This window comes from Haliotis rufescens, unplaced genomic scaffold, assembly GCF_023055435.1.
Source record: "Haliotis rufescens isolate VD_foot unplaced genomic scaffold, xgHalRufe1.0.p SCAF_9, whole genome shotgun sequence".
In the NCBI taxonomy this organism is placed as follows: Eukaryota; Metazoa; Mollusca; class Gastropoda; order Lepetellida; family Haliotidae; genus Haliotis; species Haliotis rufescens.
Window position 1 is genome coordinate 28,034,612 of NW_025964383.1, and position 17,977 is coordinate 28,052,588.

The 17,977-nt window shown below is 42.2% G+C and overlaps 2 protein-coding genes across 3 annotated transcripts in view; both read left to right on the plus strand.

Moving 5' to 3' along the window:
* Positions 1-968: 968 nt before the first annotated feature.
* LOC124130959 (monocarboxylate transporter 14-like) lies at positions 969-11,905 on the plus strand. Its single transcript, XM_046494015.2, has 7 exons — positions 969-1,061; positions 1,251-1,472; positions 3,050-3,193; positions 3,965-4,894; positions 7,055-7,105; positions 7,986-8,106; positions 11,631-11,905. The coding sequence occupies exons 2-7, from the start codon at positions 1,280-1,282 to the stop codon at positions 11,653-11,655; spliced, it is 1,464 nt and encodes a 487-aa protein (XP_046349971.2). The 5' UTR covers positions 969-1,061; positions 1,251-1,279; the 3' UTR covers positions 11,656-11,905.
* Positions 11,906-17,679: 5,774 nt separating this feature from the next.
* Positions 17,680-17,977, plus strand: part of LOC124130348 — a 73,855-nt gene continuing 73,557 nt past the window's right edge. For both annotated transcript variants that reach the window (XM_048390616.1, XM_048390617.1), the window contains exon 1: positions 17,680-17,874. The gene's annotated coding sequence lies outside the window, so the exon portion shown is untranslated. The remainder of the gene's footprint in view (positions 17,875-17,977) is intronic.

Sequence of the window (17,977 nt, forward strand, 5' to 3'; positions counted from 1 at the left end):
CCACACCACTCTGCTCCTGTAATAAACTTTGGAACCCTCACGTTACTCTACCTCATCTTGATCTACATTATTCTGACCCTACTTTAAGGACTATTAAGGTTGAGACGTACGCCATCTCAATATGCTGTGAGGAAATATCTAACATATCGACACAACTTGCCCAATTTCAAAACGTTTGATTCTCTGTCATATTGATTTTGGTGGTGCTTTATTAATTTCCAAGTTTAAGTTTACATGTTTTGAGCCCCGCTTCTAGTTTTTTATTACATTTTGAACACAAATGGCCACCAATATTTGTTTCAATATGGCCGCCATGATACGAACCTCTTGAACAACTTGAGCGTCGTCATTGGTGGGAACAAACAAAAGATCTGAGAAGATATTTAAGGCAGATGACACAATTTTTATACATATTACAATATTGCTGATTAGAGACACTGTCCCTTGTTTCTGGCGTTTGCGTGAATCTCCTTATAGTAACAAGCATCCACACAAAAGTTAAGCTGAATCCATCAAGCCATTTCGAAGAAGTCGAAAATGTAAATAGTTCAGACCAGGTGAGCTACACATATCTGGTGTTTTAAGAAGACATATCAGGCTTAACTAATGTGACGTTGTCCATTAACATTCCAGCTAAATTCTACTCCATTCATTCGTTATTGGTGAGAACCCTTGGTAGACAATGGGAATTCCGGGTAAGAATATGGGTTTTGAGCAACCTATGCTGATGGCAAGAAGCCTGTAAATGGATCGGAATCAGAATCAGTCGATGACTTGGTTGATAGCGTGTTGTTATTGTAACAAGACAGCCTGGATCATTACACATTATGTCAATCATTGTATTTTCTGGTCAAGACTTGATTATTTATAAACCGCCGTCACATAGGTAGAATAATGCTGAGTGCGCAGAATAGAGCATGTGTTTTTAGTTGCAATCTTTGTGTCCTATCTGTCACCACATGTGGTATTTCGCATGAGGAATCATGACGTAGATTGTATGCCTCATAGTATGTACCTAAGGGATTGTTCGGTTAAACACTACGTGTATCACAACATGCCGTGTATGTACATATTGTTCAAGTTTCACAACTTTAGTAGCATTTATTTTATTATTTTTTCATTTCTCAACTGTGATTCTGAAGGTGTACATGGCCGAATTGGTTCCCAATGTCACATAGCTTGATACTGGCAAAACCTTTAAAACATACTGAAGATTAGGAGCGTCATAAGTGCTACAATATTTTTCACAGGTGACATCTAGGTCGACACGGTTGACGTGATGACGAAGAAGGACGTGGACGAAGGCTGGGCGTGGGTGGTCCTGGTGGCGGCCTATATGAACGGATTCCTGCTGTCGGGAGTGTGTTACATGGGAGGGATGTTCCAGGTGGTTCTGTTGGAGCACTTCCAGGAGAGTGTTGGCCTTACAGCCTGGGTCACGTCAGTGTATGGTTCACTCATGTTTTTCGCAGGTAAAGCCTATTTTGCGGTATTTTGGGAGAGGTTGCAGCTGTTGTTTCTTCAACCATTTGTTTTTGTAATAACCAGGATTATGAAGACTTTTACAGTTGGTGGTGTGTTTCGTGTTTATCACAGCAACATGCCAGTTTCATGACGGCCGCCCGTAAATAATCGAGCCTTGGTCCGACATACCATTGACTCACATCAGGAACAACGAAAATGAATTTGAAAATTTTGAAAATTTGAATACTTATGTAAGACCAGTGGTGACAATAGTATATCAGTGGTAGGTTATTTCGTTGTTAATTAACGGTACGGACACCAAGGGACATTTTATTTGGTTTATATGCTTATGTAATGGAGAAGTATGGAGAATGTTAAACTACTATTAACTGAGATTAAAACCCCCATTCAGTGTCATGTATTATGTTGTTGATAACCCAGGGCGTGTTCACATTAGTAGATGAAAGTTGATCTTTATGGCGCCACATTCCATTGGTGAAGTTTTAAGCGACCTTCATATATGAAGGTCATTGAAATGGTCATTAGCAAGAAGACCCGTGAAGATCCGGGGTAGAATAGGTCTTCAGCAACCCATGCTTGCTGTAAAAGGCGACTATGCTTGTCGTAAGAGGCGACTAACGGGATCGGGTGGTCAAACTCGCTGACATGTCATCGTATCCCAATTGCGTGGATCGATGCTCATGATGTCAATAACTGGATTGTCTGCTCCAGACTCGATTATTTACAGACCGCCGTCATATAGCTGAAATAGTGCTGAGTGCGGCGTTAAACAACAAACAAACAAACAAACAAACATTGGCAAGAAAGGTCTGCTTCTGGGTGTACTGAACCATCCCCGTGTTTATGTATGACATGATTGAGAGACCTAGCATCCGCGTTTCAACTAAACTGAGAGGCAGAAAGAAAGAAAAAAAAAAAATTACGGCTCAGCCACTGTAACATTACCAGGCTGAAAAGAGATAAGAAGAGCATGATATGGCGCAAATGGGGGCAACGACAAGAACGGTTGGTTGTTCAAGGCAAACAGGGGCGGTCGGGTAGCCTAGTGGTTAAAGCGTTCGCTCGTCACGCCGAAGACCCGGGTTCGATTCCCGACATGGGTACAATGTGTGAAGCCCATTTCTGGTGTCCCCCGCCGTGATATTGCTGGAATATTGCTAAAAGCGGCGTAAAACCATACTCACTCACTCACTCAAGGCAAACAATTTCTGCATTGTTTCAACACTACAGAGAAACAGGAAGAACACACGAGAGGCCAAGGACAGGTACCACATGTGTCGCAACGCACATTTGACTATCTATCATCTCAACAGGTCCCTTACGGCAACGTCGGCGGCAGCAACGGCTCTCGGAAACCACATCAGTCGGTGCACCGTCATACGGCGTCGACGTGATGCAGATTATGGCATATTAGTACACATTCATGCACCGCTGTGGTTACCAGCATTGCACTGGCAAAACTCTTTTGGCTCTATATTCTATATGAGAATGTCATCATTAACGTAACGTTGTAACATGTTACACAGCATTGTCTGATTGTGATGATGACCGTGTTTACTTCCAGGTCCTCTTGCGAGTGTCATCACTTTCTACTTCGACTGTCGGACGTCCGTGATGCTCGGCGGACTGCTGCTTGCGGGGGGTCTCGTTGCAAGTAGTTTTGCAACATCACTGGGTTTATTTTTTGTGTCCTTCGGAATTATTGCCGGTAAGTATTTAAGTTCTACTCAAGTGCATGACTCGGTGAAAGGAGACTAAATAAATTAAGGGTTTATATACCAGTTCATGACTTAAAGATTTGGTCTCTCTTCAAAGTCAAAGCTTGTCATTATGAACCTAAGATAGTATGCCGTTTTCTTATGGCATGTCATTAACAGAAACGTCTCTTAATACTGCAGATAAGTAATCTATTTATGTCAAGTGCTTTTATCAGTTTTAACAGTGACTCAACACTTTACGTTATACACTAGTATCAGGTGGGAATGAACCATACCTGTGTATTGTCGTATACGTTTAGACGAAAGAAGTGTGATTGACTGCAGGCAGAATTGATCAAGTTGAAACGTCGCTCAGTCTGATAGTTAGTCTTTTTTTTACATATTATCATATTGTACTTGAACACCGACGAGAGCCTGTTCTGTCCTGGTTGTTTGCTTGTTTGTCTACAACGCCACATAATAATCCAGCTACACAAGGGTGGTCTGTAAATACCACTCCTCATGCTGCAAAGAGGGTTTGGGTGCTCCTGGCACAGTCAGGTTGGCTAGGCTCATCAGCTCAGGGCCCTTGCCCCCTCTACACGCAGCCCAGACAGCGAATGGGACTTCTCCCAGGTAGCGCTGCCTTGTCAAAGTCACCAAGAACTTTTCGAAGAGTGTGAAGACTCCCCAACACTGCAGTCTTCTGCCATTGTTGTTGTTATGTATTTTTAGGTATTTGTGATTTGCCTAATCATTCATAACTTGCTATTTGTACACAGGTCTTGGATTAGGATTAAGTTACACGCCCTGTGTCGTCATTGTCAGCTACTACTTTGCCAAGAGACGGACTTTTGTGACAAGTGTTGCCCTCTCAGCCGCCGGCACTGGACTCCTGGTCGCGCCATTACTGTTCCGCTACCTACTGGACAACTTTGCATGGCAACAATGTCTGGTCATTTTGGCGGGAATCTGTATTCATATAACCTTGTTTGGAGCACTTATGTTTCCTATACACGAAAGAAAAAAGGAACGGGTTCTCTCAGCGTTTTGCAAACATAGACGTGCAGGCATTTCAGAGGAGGTCACTTCCTGCCACTTGATCAATGGATGTACAAACGATGACCCTAATCATTCAAGGGCAACGTCATGTGAGCCCGGTAGGTATGAAAGTAGAATTCTTGAAGACGACAGTGAACCTATGCAGAATGGAACCGTCACCCAGAGTCGTAGCACTACTGAAAGTCAATTAGACATTTTCAGGAATCTGGCCTTTGTTGTGCTTTGCGTGAATCAGATCATGGTGAACGCATCGTGTGGTATACTCAATATTCATTTGGCAGCTTTCTGTGAATTTTATGGTACAAAACCTCAACATGTCGCCTGGGTTCTATCTGTCAACGGCCCAGCCAACATTGTGTCGCGAATCCTGCTGGGGGCGTTTGCTCACGCCAGCGAGAAGAATGTGTGGATCCTTTATTTTGGAGTTCTGATGACTGCTGGTACAGTATTCTGTTTGATGCCACTATTTGCGAAGACATACGTCACTCAACTGATAGCTGTAATTCTCATAGGAACGTACCTGGGTGGATCATACGCCCTGAACCCTGCCCTGACACTAGAATGTGTTGGCATGATGCGGCTTGCAACAGCGTTTGGTGTAACCATGATCTGTTCTGGGCTTGGCTTGCTTGTGGCGCCACCTTTAGCAGGTAAGCATGAATAAGTATATCACCAGGGTTTGGTAAAAAACATATTAGTTTCCTTTATGGAGAAAGTACTATGAATAATTTCTTTTGAAAATAACATAACACAAAACAATGCAAAACAATTATTGTGTTTCTGAAAAGGATCCAATATTCAGGAATATTAAATGGTAGGGATTCCTAGTAACAATATAGGTTCCCAGCTATGCTTGTCGTAAGAGGCGACTATGCTTGTTATAAGAGGCGACTAAATGGATCGGGTTTTCAGGCTCGGCGACTTGGTTGATGCATGGCATCGTATCTCAATTGCATGGGATAATGCGGATGATGTCAGTCACTAGATTGTCTGGTCCACACTATTATTTACAGATCGCCGTCATATATACTAGAGGGAAAGAAATTCCTGTGCACCATAGAATCAAATGAAAATAAATTGCCATGATTTTTTTCAGAATCATGCTTGATAATCACATTACAAACACTTTGTCATGATTACCCAGTGTTTCAACAAGGAAAAGCAACTTTATTGACAGCCAAGCATCGTAAGCGTTATACTACGCCTATCTGAAAAAATGAGCTGTTCCGTGCAACTGGAATGCTTAGATCCGGAATTGTTTAAAGTATTTTGCAAGGTGTTTTTGTGTTAATCGTAACACCGTGAAGTCAATTTTGGATCGGTACCACCATACTCGCAACACCTTCGACCGACCACGTTCTGGAATGTCCACGAATAACATCAGCAAGATAATCCTGACCGTTTTGTTCACCTGAGACATCTGTTTCAAGCTGCACCTTTGACAGCCCACAGCTACCCTGGCTTACTTCCGATTAGTACACCGATTATGACATCCGATCACGGCGTCCAGCGGTATATATAATTTTACTGCCACGTCATCGAGCTGCAAGACAACATGGTCAAGCAACATCTGAGGTTCAGGTCACAGGACTGGAGGTCAGTCCTCTTCAGAGATGAGTCCAGGTTTCATCTTGAAAGCAGTGATGGCCGTCAGCGTGTTTATCGACGTCGGATGGAACGTCACGCCACGCGTGTGTTGTTCAACGTTCAGCATTCGGTGGTGGATGTGGGGAGGCATCACACCCCTTCACAGCAGGACTATGCACGCCCTTACGTTGCGGGGGCACGGGTGGCCCAGTCGTCTAAGGCGCCGCGATTCGCTGTGCAGAGTTGCGTCCCTTGGGCACGCCAGAAACCTATGACTGTGGGTTTGAATCCCGGTTCGCCCCGATTATGTTTCTAGGTTTGTCAGCACCGTACCCGTGCTCGTGGGTTTCACCGAAGTGGTAAACGTCAGAGACCTGCATCCCTTCGGGCTTTCCTCCCACATTAAGCTGACACGCAGTGATATAACTGGAATACTGTTAAAAGCGGCGTAAAACCCAACTCACTCACTCACTCACTCACCCTTACGTTGCACGTGTGGTGACAGACTTCATTGGACAACAGAACATCCCACACTCCCTTGGCCTGCAGTGTCGCCAGATCTGTCGCCCATTGACCATGTGTGAGATGAAATGAACGTCGTTTACGCCCTGTTCCAAACCCCCCGGGAAGTTGGTGTAGGTGCGACAGACCTTGATCCAGATTGGCATGACATCCCACACGCCTTCCTCAAACATCGCGTGTCGTCAATGAGGCGCCGTTGTTAGTGAGTGAGTGAGTATGGTTTAACGCCGCTTTTAGCAATATTCCAGCAATACCACGGCGGGAGACACCAGAAATGGGCTTCACACATTGTACCCATGTCGGGAATCGAACCCTGGTCTTCGGCGTGACGAGCGAACGCTTTAACCACAAGGCTACCCGACCGCCCCTGGCGCCGTTGTCAAGCGTGTGCCACTGCTAATGGTGACTTGTGACCTAACAATTGATCCCACGCCTCTTTCAGTCTGACATGACTGTATTGACACTGTTTCATGTTTCATAACATCGATATATTGTTCTTCTGTAAAATTGTTCTTTGTTTGCGTATTATTTTCCATGATAGTCAGTGATGCACAGGATTTTTTTTCAGCTAGTTTTGCTTTTATATTACTGGGGCGTTAAATCACAAATAATAAAAAAAGTAAGATAAATCATCGTAGAGTGCGCAGACCCAAGTCACATCATTGAACTACAGTAGTACAAACAGCCGTTGTCATTTTCAGGCTGGTTTGTGGATATAACTGGATCATATGACTGCAGCATGTATCTGGCAGGTGAGACTCAGTTTATACCAGATTGTTATCTTTAAATATAAAACGTCAACGCCAGAGAATAACCAGTCTCGATTATCCGCCGAAACAGATTCCATCGGGCGCAAAAGGCAAAATACACGTATATGAATAGATCATGAAAATTACTGATGACACCAGGTGTTCGCGAAAAGGGTAAGCATGTCCTGCCCCACCCGACACCCCCCACCCCCCACCCCACCCCACCGGTAGCAGCAGCCACTCAAACATAATGTTCATGTTAACCCATAATTAGCGTGTATCAGTTCAGAAGACGATACTAATGCATTTGCTCTCGTAATTAGGAACAAGGCTGCAAAAGAATGTTTCGTACTTTGTCTCAAATATAGGTCTCAGATACAGAAATTGGCTGTGCATGGTTGCGTCCCTTAAGCGTGCCAGAATCCGTTGTTCTTGGGTTCAAATCAGTTATTCGCCCTTAGTGTGTAACCACCTTACCTAATCTAGTTGGTTTTACTGAATTGGTAAACATGAAGGATGTGCATCATATAGTGAGTAAGTGATTGATTGAGTGATGGAGTGAGTGAGTGATTGAGTGAGTGAGTGATGGAGTTGGGCTTGAACGCCGCTTTGTAATATCATTCCAGTTGTATACCAGCATGGCAGGTTAATCTGCAAGGCAACAACGAGCACGAATACAGTGCTGATAAACTCAGAAACATGATCGGGGAGAACTGGGATTCGAACCCACGATCATAGGTTTCTGGCGTGCCCAAGGGACGCAACTCTGCTCAGCAAATTGCGGCGCCTTAGACGACTAGGCCACCACCATCCCTCCCTACTTATTATGTAAAACGAAGTCATGGTGACATGGTAAATATTCATTCAGTCTTCTCTGTCCCAGGTGTCTTGATGTTCCTGTCTGTGCCTGTGGGGTTGGTGGTGCCACAGCTGATCCAGCCTAAGAACGAGTGCCATATCCAGAGAGAATATGCTGTTGTCATGGCAACCAGTAGGGACTCCGGGTGAGAATATAGATTCCCAGCAACCCATGCTTGTCGTAAGAGGTGACTAAATGGATCGGGTGGTCAAGCTCCCTGACTTGGTTGATGCATGTCATCGTATACCAATTGCGCAGCTTGAGGCTCATGATGTCAGTCACTGAACTGGTCTGAACTCCATTATTTAGAGACCGCCGTCATATAGCTGCAGTAATTATGAATATAGCAATGGGCGGATACAGAGGGGGTGGGGGTGGTGGTGGGGTGCGGGGTTTGGGGTTGCGCTTCCCCCCCCCCCCTTTTTATTTCGAAAAAAATCTTTATTTCTGTATAAATTACCGCCAAAGACAATAAATAGATCTTAGCTGTGCACCCCACCCCACCCTTTTCAAAGAGCTGCATCCGCCCCTGATGGCGTCAAACATCCAACAATATTGTTGTCGTGCGAGTTTGGGGAAGGGCGAAGAAGGGTATTGCTATATGTCGATATACGCAGAGCTGTATTTATTCAAAGTTTCGTAATCAAAGTTCCAAGACGAAGCTGAGCAGATCTACAACATTTGGCTGCGTTAAACTTTCGTGTAGACGAAACAATTATGTGATTTTATTAATGATAATATTATTAAAAGGGACAAAACACTTTCCATTTTCATAAGAAATCAGCAAAAAGCAGAGTCGATTGTGCGATTCCGACTAAATCATGAGCATGTGTTTATGAATCACTATCAAATAGTGATGATAACAGGTGTTCGGGAAAAGGTGAGCTTATTTTGCCTCACCAATGACCCCTGTCACAAACACATGCAAATGGAAGTCAAAACATGGATAAGGCAGAAGGGGTAGTTGAATTAGACCCTATTAAATGGCGCATCGTTCATTGGAGCACTTTTATAAGATAACACAAGGAGACAATGGAAGGAGGTATTTGAAGGGAGAAGAATACTATTTTGCTCCACGTTTAGCCACGTGCATTTGTAAAAAATGAGGCCGTTCTTTCCAATGCTATTTAAAGCACTATCTATTCTGCAACGGATTTGGAAAATAATCGATTCTGATTTGTTAATCAGAAGTTTCAAATTACAATAACCACCTCTGATTGAAGGCACTGATTTGACGTCCGCATCACCGCAGTGGCTAATACTTCTTTCTCAATCACTGTGAGAAGGCATTTTGAAGTCATGGTATGTTTGTTGGTTTGTTGTTTAACGCCGCAACTATATGACGGCGGTCTTTAAAATAATCGAGTCTGGACCAGACAATCCAGTGATTGACATCCTGAGTATCGATCTACGCAATTGGGATCGATGACATGCATCAACCAAGTCAGCCAGCCTGACCACCCGATCCCGTTAGTCGCCTCTTACGACAAGCATAGTCGCCTTTTACGGCAAGTATGGGTTGCTGAAGACCTATTCTACCCCGGAATCTTCACGGGTCTGTAGGGCATGGATTATGATAGATGTGAGCTTTTGAGACTCTTCACGGGTCTCATGGTATGTACAATTATAGGTTACAAAATTCATACTTGCGATTACTACGATATGTATAGTATGTTTGATAATATAACACAACAGAAACCAAGATCGAGTGGTCAGGCTCGCTGACCTGGTTGATGCATATCATCATATCCCACTGTTGCGTGGATCGATGCTCATGATGTCAATCACTGGATTGTCTGGTCCAGACTCGATAATTTACAGATAGCTGGAATATTGCTGAGTGCGGCGTGAAACAACAAACAAACAGCTGAGTGATGAAAGGCGCGTGCTGTACTTTATCCTGCGATGAAGTACACTTTTTGAGTTACGTCATAATGGGCCGTCACATGACGCTGTTTAAACTACCTCCGCTCGTGAACTAACGTATCCTTGGTAACATCGTTCGTTCAGTAGTGGGGGCGGTCGGGTAGCCTTGTGGTTAAAGCATTCGCTCGTCACGCCGAAGATCCGGGTTCGACTCCCGACATGGGTACAATGTGTGAAGCCCATTTCTGGTGTACATCCCCAAATGGTTGAATTTTAAGCAATTTGCTGAGGAATGCAAGTCCTATAGTATCCCGATCAGTGGAAATTCAGTTTTAAGTGGGTAGTGACAAATAACGCTGCAACAGAGAGAACAAGCCCTTGGTATGATACATCGAGGAGCAACACATGTACACGTCACAAGGGATTTTGGCTGTAGCCGAATGACAGTCACCAGGCTAATGGTCCAGTCACCATGTCAGTCACTGGACAGTGTCCAGAAGACTGTGTCGGTACTATATGATAGCTTACAGACCATTGGGAAACGTAACGTTGACACCAGAAGACCGACATCGATGGGCTCGAACACTGGTAGGACATAAACTGGTAAAGAGCCGTGTTCACAGGAGAGAGCAGATTCGAGGTATTCACACATGTTGTTGCGCTAAAGATGTCGAATCGTTTGGAGGTGGCGGCATCGTTGTTTATGGCGGCATCTGTAGCCAAGTCAAGGCGGCAGCATTAGCCAAGTTAAGACAGATCTGGTGATTTTGGAAGAAAACATCACTGGACAGCTTTACATTGACCAATCTCTCCAGCCTGTACTACCGTTCTGGCAACAGAATCCCCGGGCCCTTCAGCAAGATACCACGAAGCCCCATACAACGTCTTGCCTTGACAAGCACAATCACAAGACCTATTACCTTCAGAACACTTGTGGGATCACCTTGACTGACAAATTTGAGCACGCCCAGATCGCCCTTATAACAATGAACAGTCAGCACAAGCCCTCCGAATAGAATGGCGTCAAATCCCATTTCTTGTGATCAGACGTCTCACATCTGTACGGCGTCGTAGGGCGTGCATTGATGTCCGTGGTGTGCACACAGGATACTGATTGACAACGTCTGACATCCTGAAGGATTAAATTGAATTTCAAGTGCTGATTTTAGACTTGATGGTTGATCGATTACTTAACAACCGACCCCCATCCTGTAAGTGAGTGAGTGAGTTAATATTTAAAGTCACATCGGCATTATTTCAGCCATATTGTGACTTGAGAAAGTTGTGTATTTATATAATATATTAACACTGTCGTCGAAGGACAGTACAACATCTAGCAATATATCACAGATTATAATTTTAAAACTAGTTTTAGAACAATAAAATAATCAGATTATGACAGATGATATAATATACGGGCTGTAGATCGCCAGCAACCAAAGTTAGGCCACCATACTAGGGACCATGGGGACTTACGGTACTGCTGCTACCTTCATGGTACCCTAGCAGGATTTACACCATCCCTCTGACCAGTGGCGAAGATAAGATTAGCCAAAGAGTTAAAATCAAGAAAAATACTACGATTACAATCACAGAGAAATGAAAAGATACGTTGAATGATACCGGACTTACTCCATCTTTTGTGTCGTAACGTAAGGGTGCATTATTATTATGGTTGTATTTCATTTTATTTAAAAGAAATTGGTAATGCATATTTATGCATATATGTATACTAGTTTAAAACATAGTAACATAATATTTGAAAAGCACTGACGTAAATATGCCTTTTCAATTGCGTTTCAGGGTCGAGATGAGAACAAGCGTTTAGTGACATGTAATGGTGCCATCAACGTCTGTGATGATCAAACAGAAGTCTATGAGTGCAAACGTCAAGGTGTGGTTTACACAGAATAAAGGGTTTGATGCGTGTGAATGAATGTTGTTTAACGCTGCAGCCAGCAATACTCAAGATCATTCGTCACAACTCGCCCCTTTCCGTAACCTACAAGAAGACTCCTCCCCCTATCGATGAATGTTACGTGCGAAAATACCACAAACCAATCAGAATGCGCGTATGATTTCGGGTTCTTTGTCAAATAATCCCTCAGAAATATTTTTTGATTTTACATATGTCTTGCATCTAAAATATACCGAAGACACAGTTACATGTGTACAATCATACTGTATAATGCCGCACGTCCCGATGTCCTTTAACTTGCATCTGAAATATATACAATATACCTGACAATTGTTTTAGGTATGCCCGTTTTCGCTAAGACGGAACCTAGTCGCAAAAATGGCCATGAGAAGGGCACGAGTCGCTATTCGGCTTGTCCCGGAATAACACGAGTTGGTCACGAATGTACTCAAGATGTATCACTGGCACTGACCCACGCCATCAGAACACAGTGACACACAACAGTCAAGTCACAGAACCTGACCCCAGATCCCCATTTTAGTCAGCAGTTGTGACCAGCACGAGATATTAGCAACCTTATCTGATCATACACTCCACAAAACTCATTTGTGATGTGATTAATTGCTAGGTATCAGTTACTCGTTAGATCCTGTTAAAGCTGTCGATCACGTCAATGTAGACCAGGGGCGGTCGGGTAGCCTTGTGGTTAAAGCGTTCGCTCGTCACGTCGAAGACCCGGGTGCGATTCCCGACATGGGTACAATGTGTGAAGCCCATTTCTGGTGTACCCCGCCGTGATATAGCAGGAATATTGCTAAAGGCGGCGTAAAACCATACTCACTCACTCACACTCACTCACTGTAGACCATGTGAAGAAAGAGTCGGCGGTTTGATTTGTTCTGACGTGAGCCATAATGGGATGTCCTCAGATCTTTGTTTAGAGGCAGCGAGAGCTAAGATATGATTTTAATGAGATTGAATATATCAGCAACTGTTTGTCCCCGGAAGACTCTTTACAAGTTTCTTCAAATTCTGAGGCACAGTTGGACCTGTTTTCCAGGAAGTATAAGAAATTTTGTTTCTTGCTTTTATTGCATTTTTTTTTTAATGAGTAAAATGTTTAGAAAGGAATCTATATCATATTGAATGTACAGTATAAAATTCTGTTATACCATTGAAAATGTTCATTATTCTGTAATTTTGGTTTTGGTCGGCAACTTGTGTGTCAATTTCTGCTATGCAAGCTCTGGGGTGAACATCTCACTCAACATGCATTGATGTAAAGATATGGCCATCTTTTCATCACCAATAAGAATCAGTTTCTTAAGGAAGAGCATGGATTTTAGATGCTTATTGAAGATATGAAAGATGCTGACCTGCTCTGGTTCATCAAACACCATGGATGTCCTCCTGCTGACTGTAGAGCAGTAGTACAGCTTAGCTAGGGAGCCTCCTGTCAACACATTCATATCAAACTTTATACCATACTTGCCATAAGCCCCATGGGCACTTACAAAAATGACAAAGCTGGGAACTTCATTTAACCTAGCGCTTGTAAAATTTAACATCAGAGAATGTTTCGGATAGTTCAAACGTCAATGAAACTAAACCTTTTAAAATAATAGGTTACTCGAAAAAGTGATTTACAACTTTAATTATATACGGAATTCCTTGTTATAATTTTATTTTACTCACATTTGTCATCACTTCGGGTGTCTAGAGTTATCTCCCTTTGACTGTAAGCGCTGGCTATCACTACCTTACACATTGACATATCTGTACTGTTTTAGTAGCTGTACAAAAATACATTTTTAACATAGTCAACAGTAAACTTTTTCTTCTTTTTGTAGCCAGGTTTCAAAATAGTTTATAATTCTTTGAACATATTTTTCAAAGTGTTATAACTTGGGCCAGTGACCCGGTTTACCTACATGTATATCAATAGGAAATCTCCGAGCATGTTTGAGGTTCCTAAATATGCTCTCTGTTGGTAGTTCGATGCTCCGGGCATAACTCTTCGCTGTCATGCTGCTAGCCAGGGTAGACCACCCTCACACCAAACCTAGAACATAGCTTCGTGTAAGAATACTGACGTACAAAAAACTCAAATCAGAGCTACAGATAGGCAGCGTAAAATACCCCCCCCCCCCCCCCCCCCCCCCCAAATGTTCAAAACCCAATTACGCTCAATTAACTGGCGTACAGAAACGCATGCATTAAATGAACAACTCATATTTATAAAAACAGCATGCGTATATATACCCAATTAATTTTTCTCGGCATGTGTACGAAGGATCTAATTTCTGAAACTCAGTTACGAGCTAATTTACTTTCCATGTCAAGCCCATGTATTTAGAACGGTTATATATATATCTAAAACATTTTTCTTTTTTTTTAAATCTTGAAACGTACACTTAGTTTGGGAGAAACCCAGTAGTGATGAATAGATGAGTAAAAAAATATTAATTACCCAATGAAAAATGTAATAACCAAATTAAAATAGAAACCCAAAAGTAAAAACTCAATTGCTCAAAAAGTTATCTGGAGCTCTGACAAAGAATACAAAAGTTAAACCAGCTCAATACAAGGAGGGCATTATTCATTCATTGTCCTAGTAAGCACACACCTCACTCCCACTGAACCTGAACACAGAGAATACTGCAGCAATATCTGTAATTGGGGTCGAAGTATTGGCTGATTACCAGATAAGAAAATGAAGGTGTAGTGTTACATGCACAAGCATGTTTTAAGCATGTTCAAATTAATACCATGATATAGCTTAATTGCAACTTGAGTTATAAAATGTATAGATTTTCCCTTTAAGTTTCTTGTGTGCAATCAGGGTTTGATATACATGTAGGTATTAAACTTGACCTAACTTGCACCAGTTGACATGGAAACCCAGTTGCACAAAACAAAAACAGGTTGCACCCTGGTCCCATAAATTCCAAGTTGAAACATAGATGCATAAACTAGTAAAAATACATGTTATCTCAGATCTCTGATGATTGTTTATTTATGATAACGTTAGTACTTACTGTTGTCCAGTACTTATGCATCTTCCCGAGGCAAACTGACTACAAAAGTCCAGTTTCCACCCTTGCCGTACTAGGCTGGTATTATGAAGTTCTATTTTGGCTGGACTAAAGAGAAGACATTCTTGACGAAGGGAAGGTTAACATGCTGGCAACTAGTGTCTTCATGTGCAACCGGTACCAGTTGAAGACTTCGTATTCTCCGACCACCAGCGATCCGCAGAAGATCGAATTGACAATTTCCCTCGGCAGACACTTGAACAACGGTTATTCAGTGTTCCCGGAAAAGACACGGCCCTCAGTATCAGAGTATTTTTTTAAAGAAAGACATCTGGTAGGTTTAGAATGTGTGCGTCAAAGTATGGCATAAGTTTGTGACTGCAAAGCTGGTTTTAAAGGAAGTGCTCTGAAGATGAATGGCTACAATCTAAAGATAAATGGAAAAACATTGCCCTACCTATCAGTGAATATAATGTAAGGATAAAACGATTAAAACGACAAGCTGCTGGTGAATATTGTGAGTTATAAATACAATTGAAAAAAGACAACGAAGGTCCCGATGGAAAAGTGACGATACCCCCTCCAGCATGCCACTCCCCTCGCCGACCCAACTTGATGAAGCTTCCCACATCCGGGACCCCAGAGCAAGAAGACGACGTGGTGACGGCCACCCCGAGAGACAATCTGGCGTGACAGTAGCACGGGCAATCCATCATCATAGTTAAGATACGTGCAGGTCCACTACTAAATCCAAACAAGATGATAGATATATTCCGGAAATATTATTATCCTTCATATCATGGAATGTAAATAAGCTTTATTCAAAACTCAAAAAAATATTTCTTTTATAAAACCTTCGACATCATTACCTTCATAGAAACTTGGGCCAAAAATACCACACATTTTGAACATTTGAACATATGTATAAGGAAGTCCACCCGACTACACAGTGAATGGACAGATTGTGTTTTCTATCTTACAAACGTACTGCCAAGGCCTCCAATTATACTGGATTTTGTATATGTGGCTGATATAATACTGCAACAGCAGCAGCTAATATGCGAGACTGCACTAGTATAGAATTCTTAGAGACATATGTTTAAAATAACTTTGTATTCATGAATAAGTTGTGCGTATATCAACTTGGTCTCGTCGCTATATAGCTGAAATAATGCCGATGCGGCGTTAAATTTTAACTCACTCACTCACTCTCAGAGACAAAACTGCATACACTGCGTAATTAATATCCAGGTTCATGTACAGTAATACCATTTTTGGTGCTGTGAATGCTCGTATAGGATCAGAACAAGGTTTTATAGAAGATGACTCCGTCGGTTATGACCCAATTGATGCGTTAAACGATGAATATGATGGCTTTGCTCTTTCAAGAAAGTCCGGTATTATTAATATCCAAGGTAAACAGTTACTCGATCTGTGTGTAAACATGAACATGCATGTACAAAATGGTAGGTCAGGATCAGACGCAGAGGGGGATTTCACGTTTATTGGCCATCAAGGAGAAAGTAATGTAAATATATTATTGTATTGTGTCCTCCTCTTTTATTCAATCAATCAATCAATCAATCAATCTTTATTTCAAGTACTGAAAAGGCCATACACCAATAGTAATATATACATACAGTAGCAATGGGTGCAATAGGAATTACATATATCGTAACTAAATATCACATATATAATGCAGAGGATCTGATGTTTATTGCATGGTATATATACAAGATATTTTGTGACTGTTCTATTTTGAGATGACATGAGGATATAAAATTTGTCTATTCTAGGACTTAGATAAAAATATGTATGTTTGTATTCTTTTCTGATATTTGCATACAATGGACAGACTAGCAAAAAATGGTATTCATCTTCTATCTCATGGCAAGTACAATATTTACACAATCTGTTTTCCCTTGGTATCGCTAAATGTCTACCTTTTTCTATTAGAAGGTCATGAGAACTACATCTGAAACGGGATAGTGCTGTTCGGAATTTCTTAAAATGTATATCCAAAAGATATTTTTCAGTAAGAATGAATGATTTAAAACAGGTGTAATGATTCAAGTTACTGTTCCCTTTTCTGTGAGTGTGTGTGAGTTGGGTTTTAACGCCGCTTTTAAACGTAATCCAGTTATATCGCGGCGTGTCAGCTTAATGTGGGAGGAAAGCCCCAAGTTAAGCAGGTCTCAGGTGTTTACCACTTCTGTGAAACCCACGAGCACGGGTATGGTGCTGACAAACCTTGAAACATAATCGGGGTGAACCGCGATAGGAAACCCACAATACATAGGTTTCTGGAGTGCGTAAGGGACGCAACTCTGCGCAGCGAATCGCGGCGCCTTAGACGAGTCGGCCACGCTTGCCGTAAAAGGCGATTATGCTTGTCGTAAGAGACGGCTAACGGGATCGGATGGTCAGACTCGCTGACTTGGTTGATACATGTCATCGGATCCCAATTGTGTGGACCGATGCTCATGATGTCAATCACTGGACTGTCTGGCCCAGACTCGATTATTTAAAGACCGATGTCATATAGGTTGAATATTGCCAAGTGCGGCGTTAAACAACAAGCAAACACTGAACGATGATTATAAAGATGTGTCAAGTTATATACTGAGGTTTATACATAGATTGCTCTAGAATGTTACTTGTCAGTCTAGACAGGGATCGAATCGCTAGTTTGGATGTGTAAAACGTGTGATTCTATCAATTAAAATATGTCGTTTGGTCTGACTTCACATCCAGGGGTAATTACCTAACTGGGCCCGTACCGAACTGGGCATGCAACTATTCTGCTTATGTGGCGACAATAGTCGCGACACAGTCCTTGAGTTAACACAATATTAACAAAAGGTAGCTCGTGTCTTGTGTCACAGTGACCTAACCGGTACATATCGCGTGACCTGTCAACATCGACATCTATCGCCATGCTAATGGAGCAGTTACGGAGTGGGATTTTATTTTCATATCCACACCTCACTTTGAAATTGTCGGTCGTCGCTGTGTTCCTATAGTGTCAACGCCAGAAGGCACAATACCGTAAATCTGTAACGGAATCGGAAAGGAAAACACAATTTCTTAAAATGTGAGTTCAGTTTCTATGTCTATTGCTATTGAAGAAAATGTAGTACAAACATTCAAACAATTCCACCACTTCTCCTTCACAGGTTCATTTCTCATACAGCAGC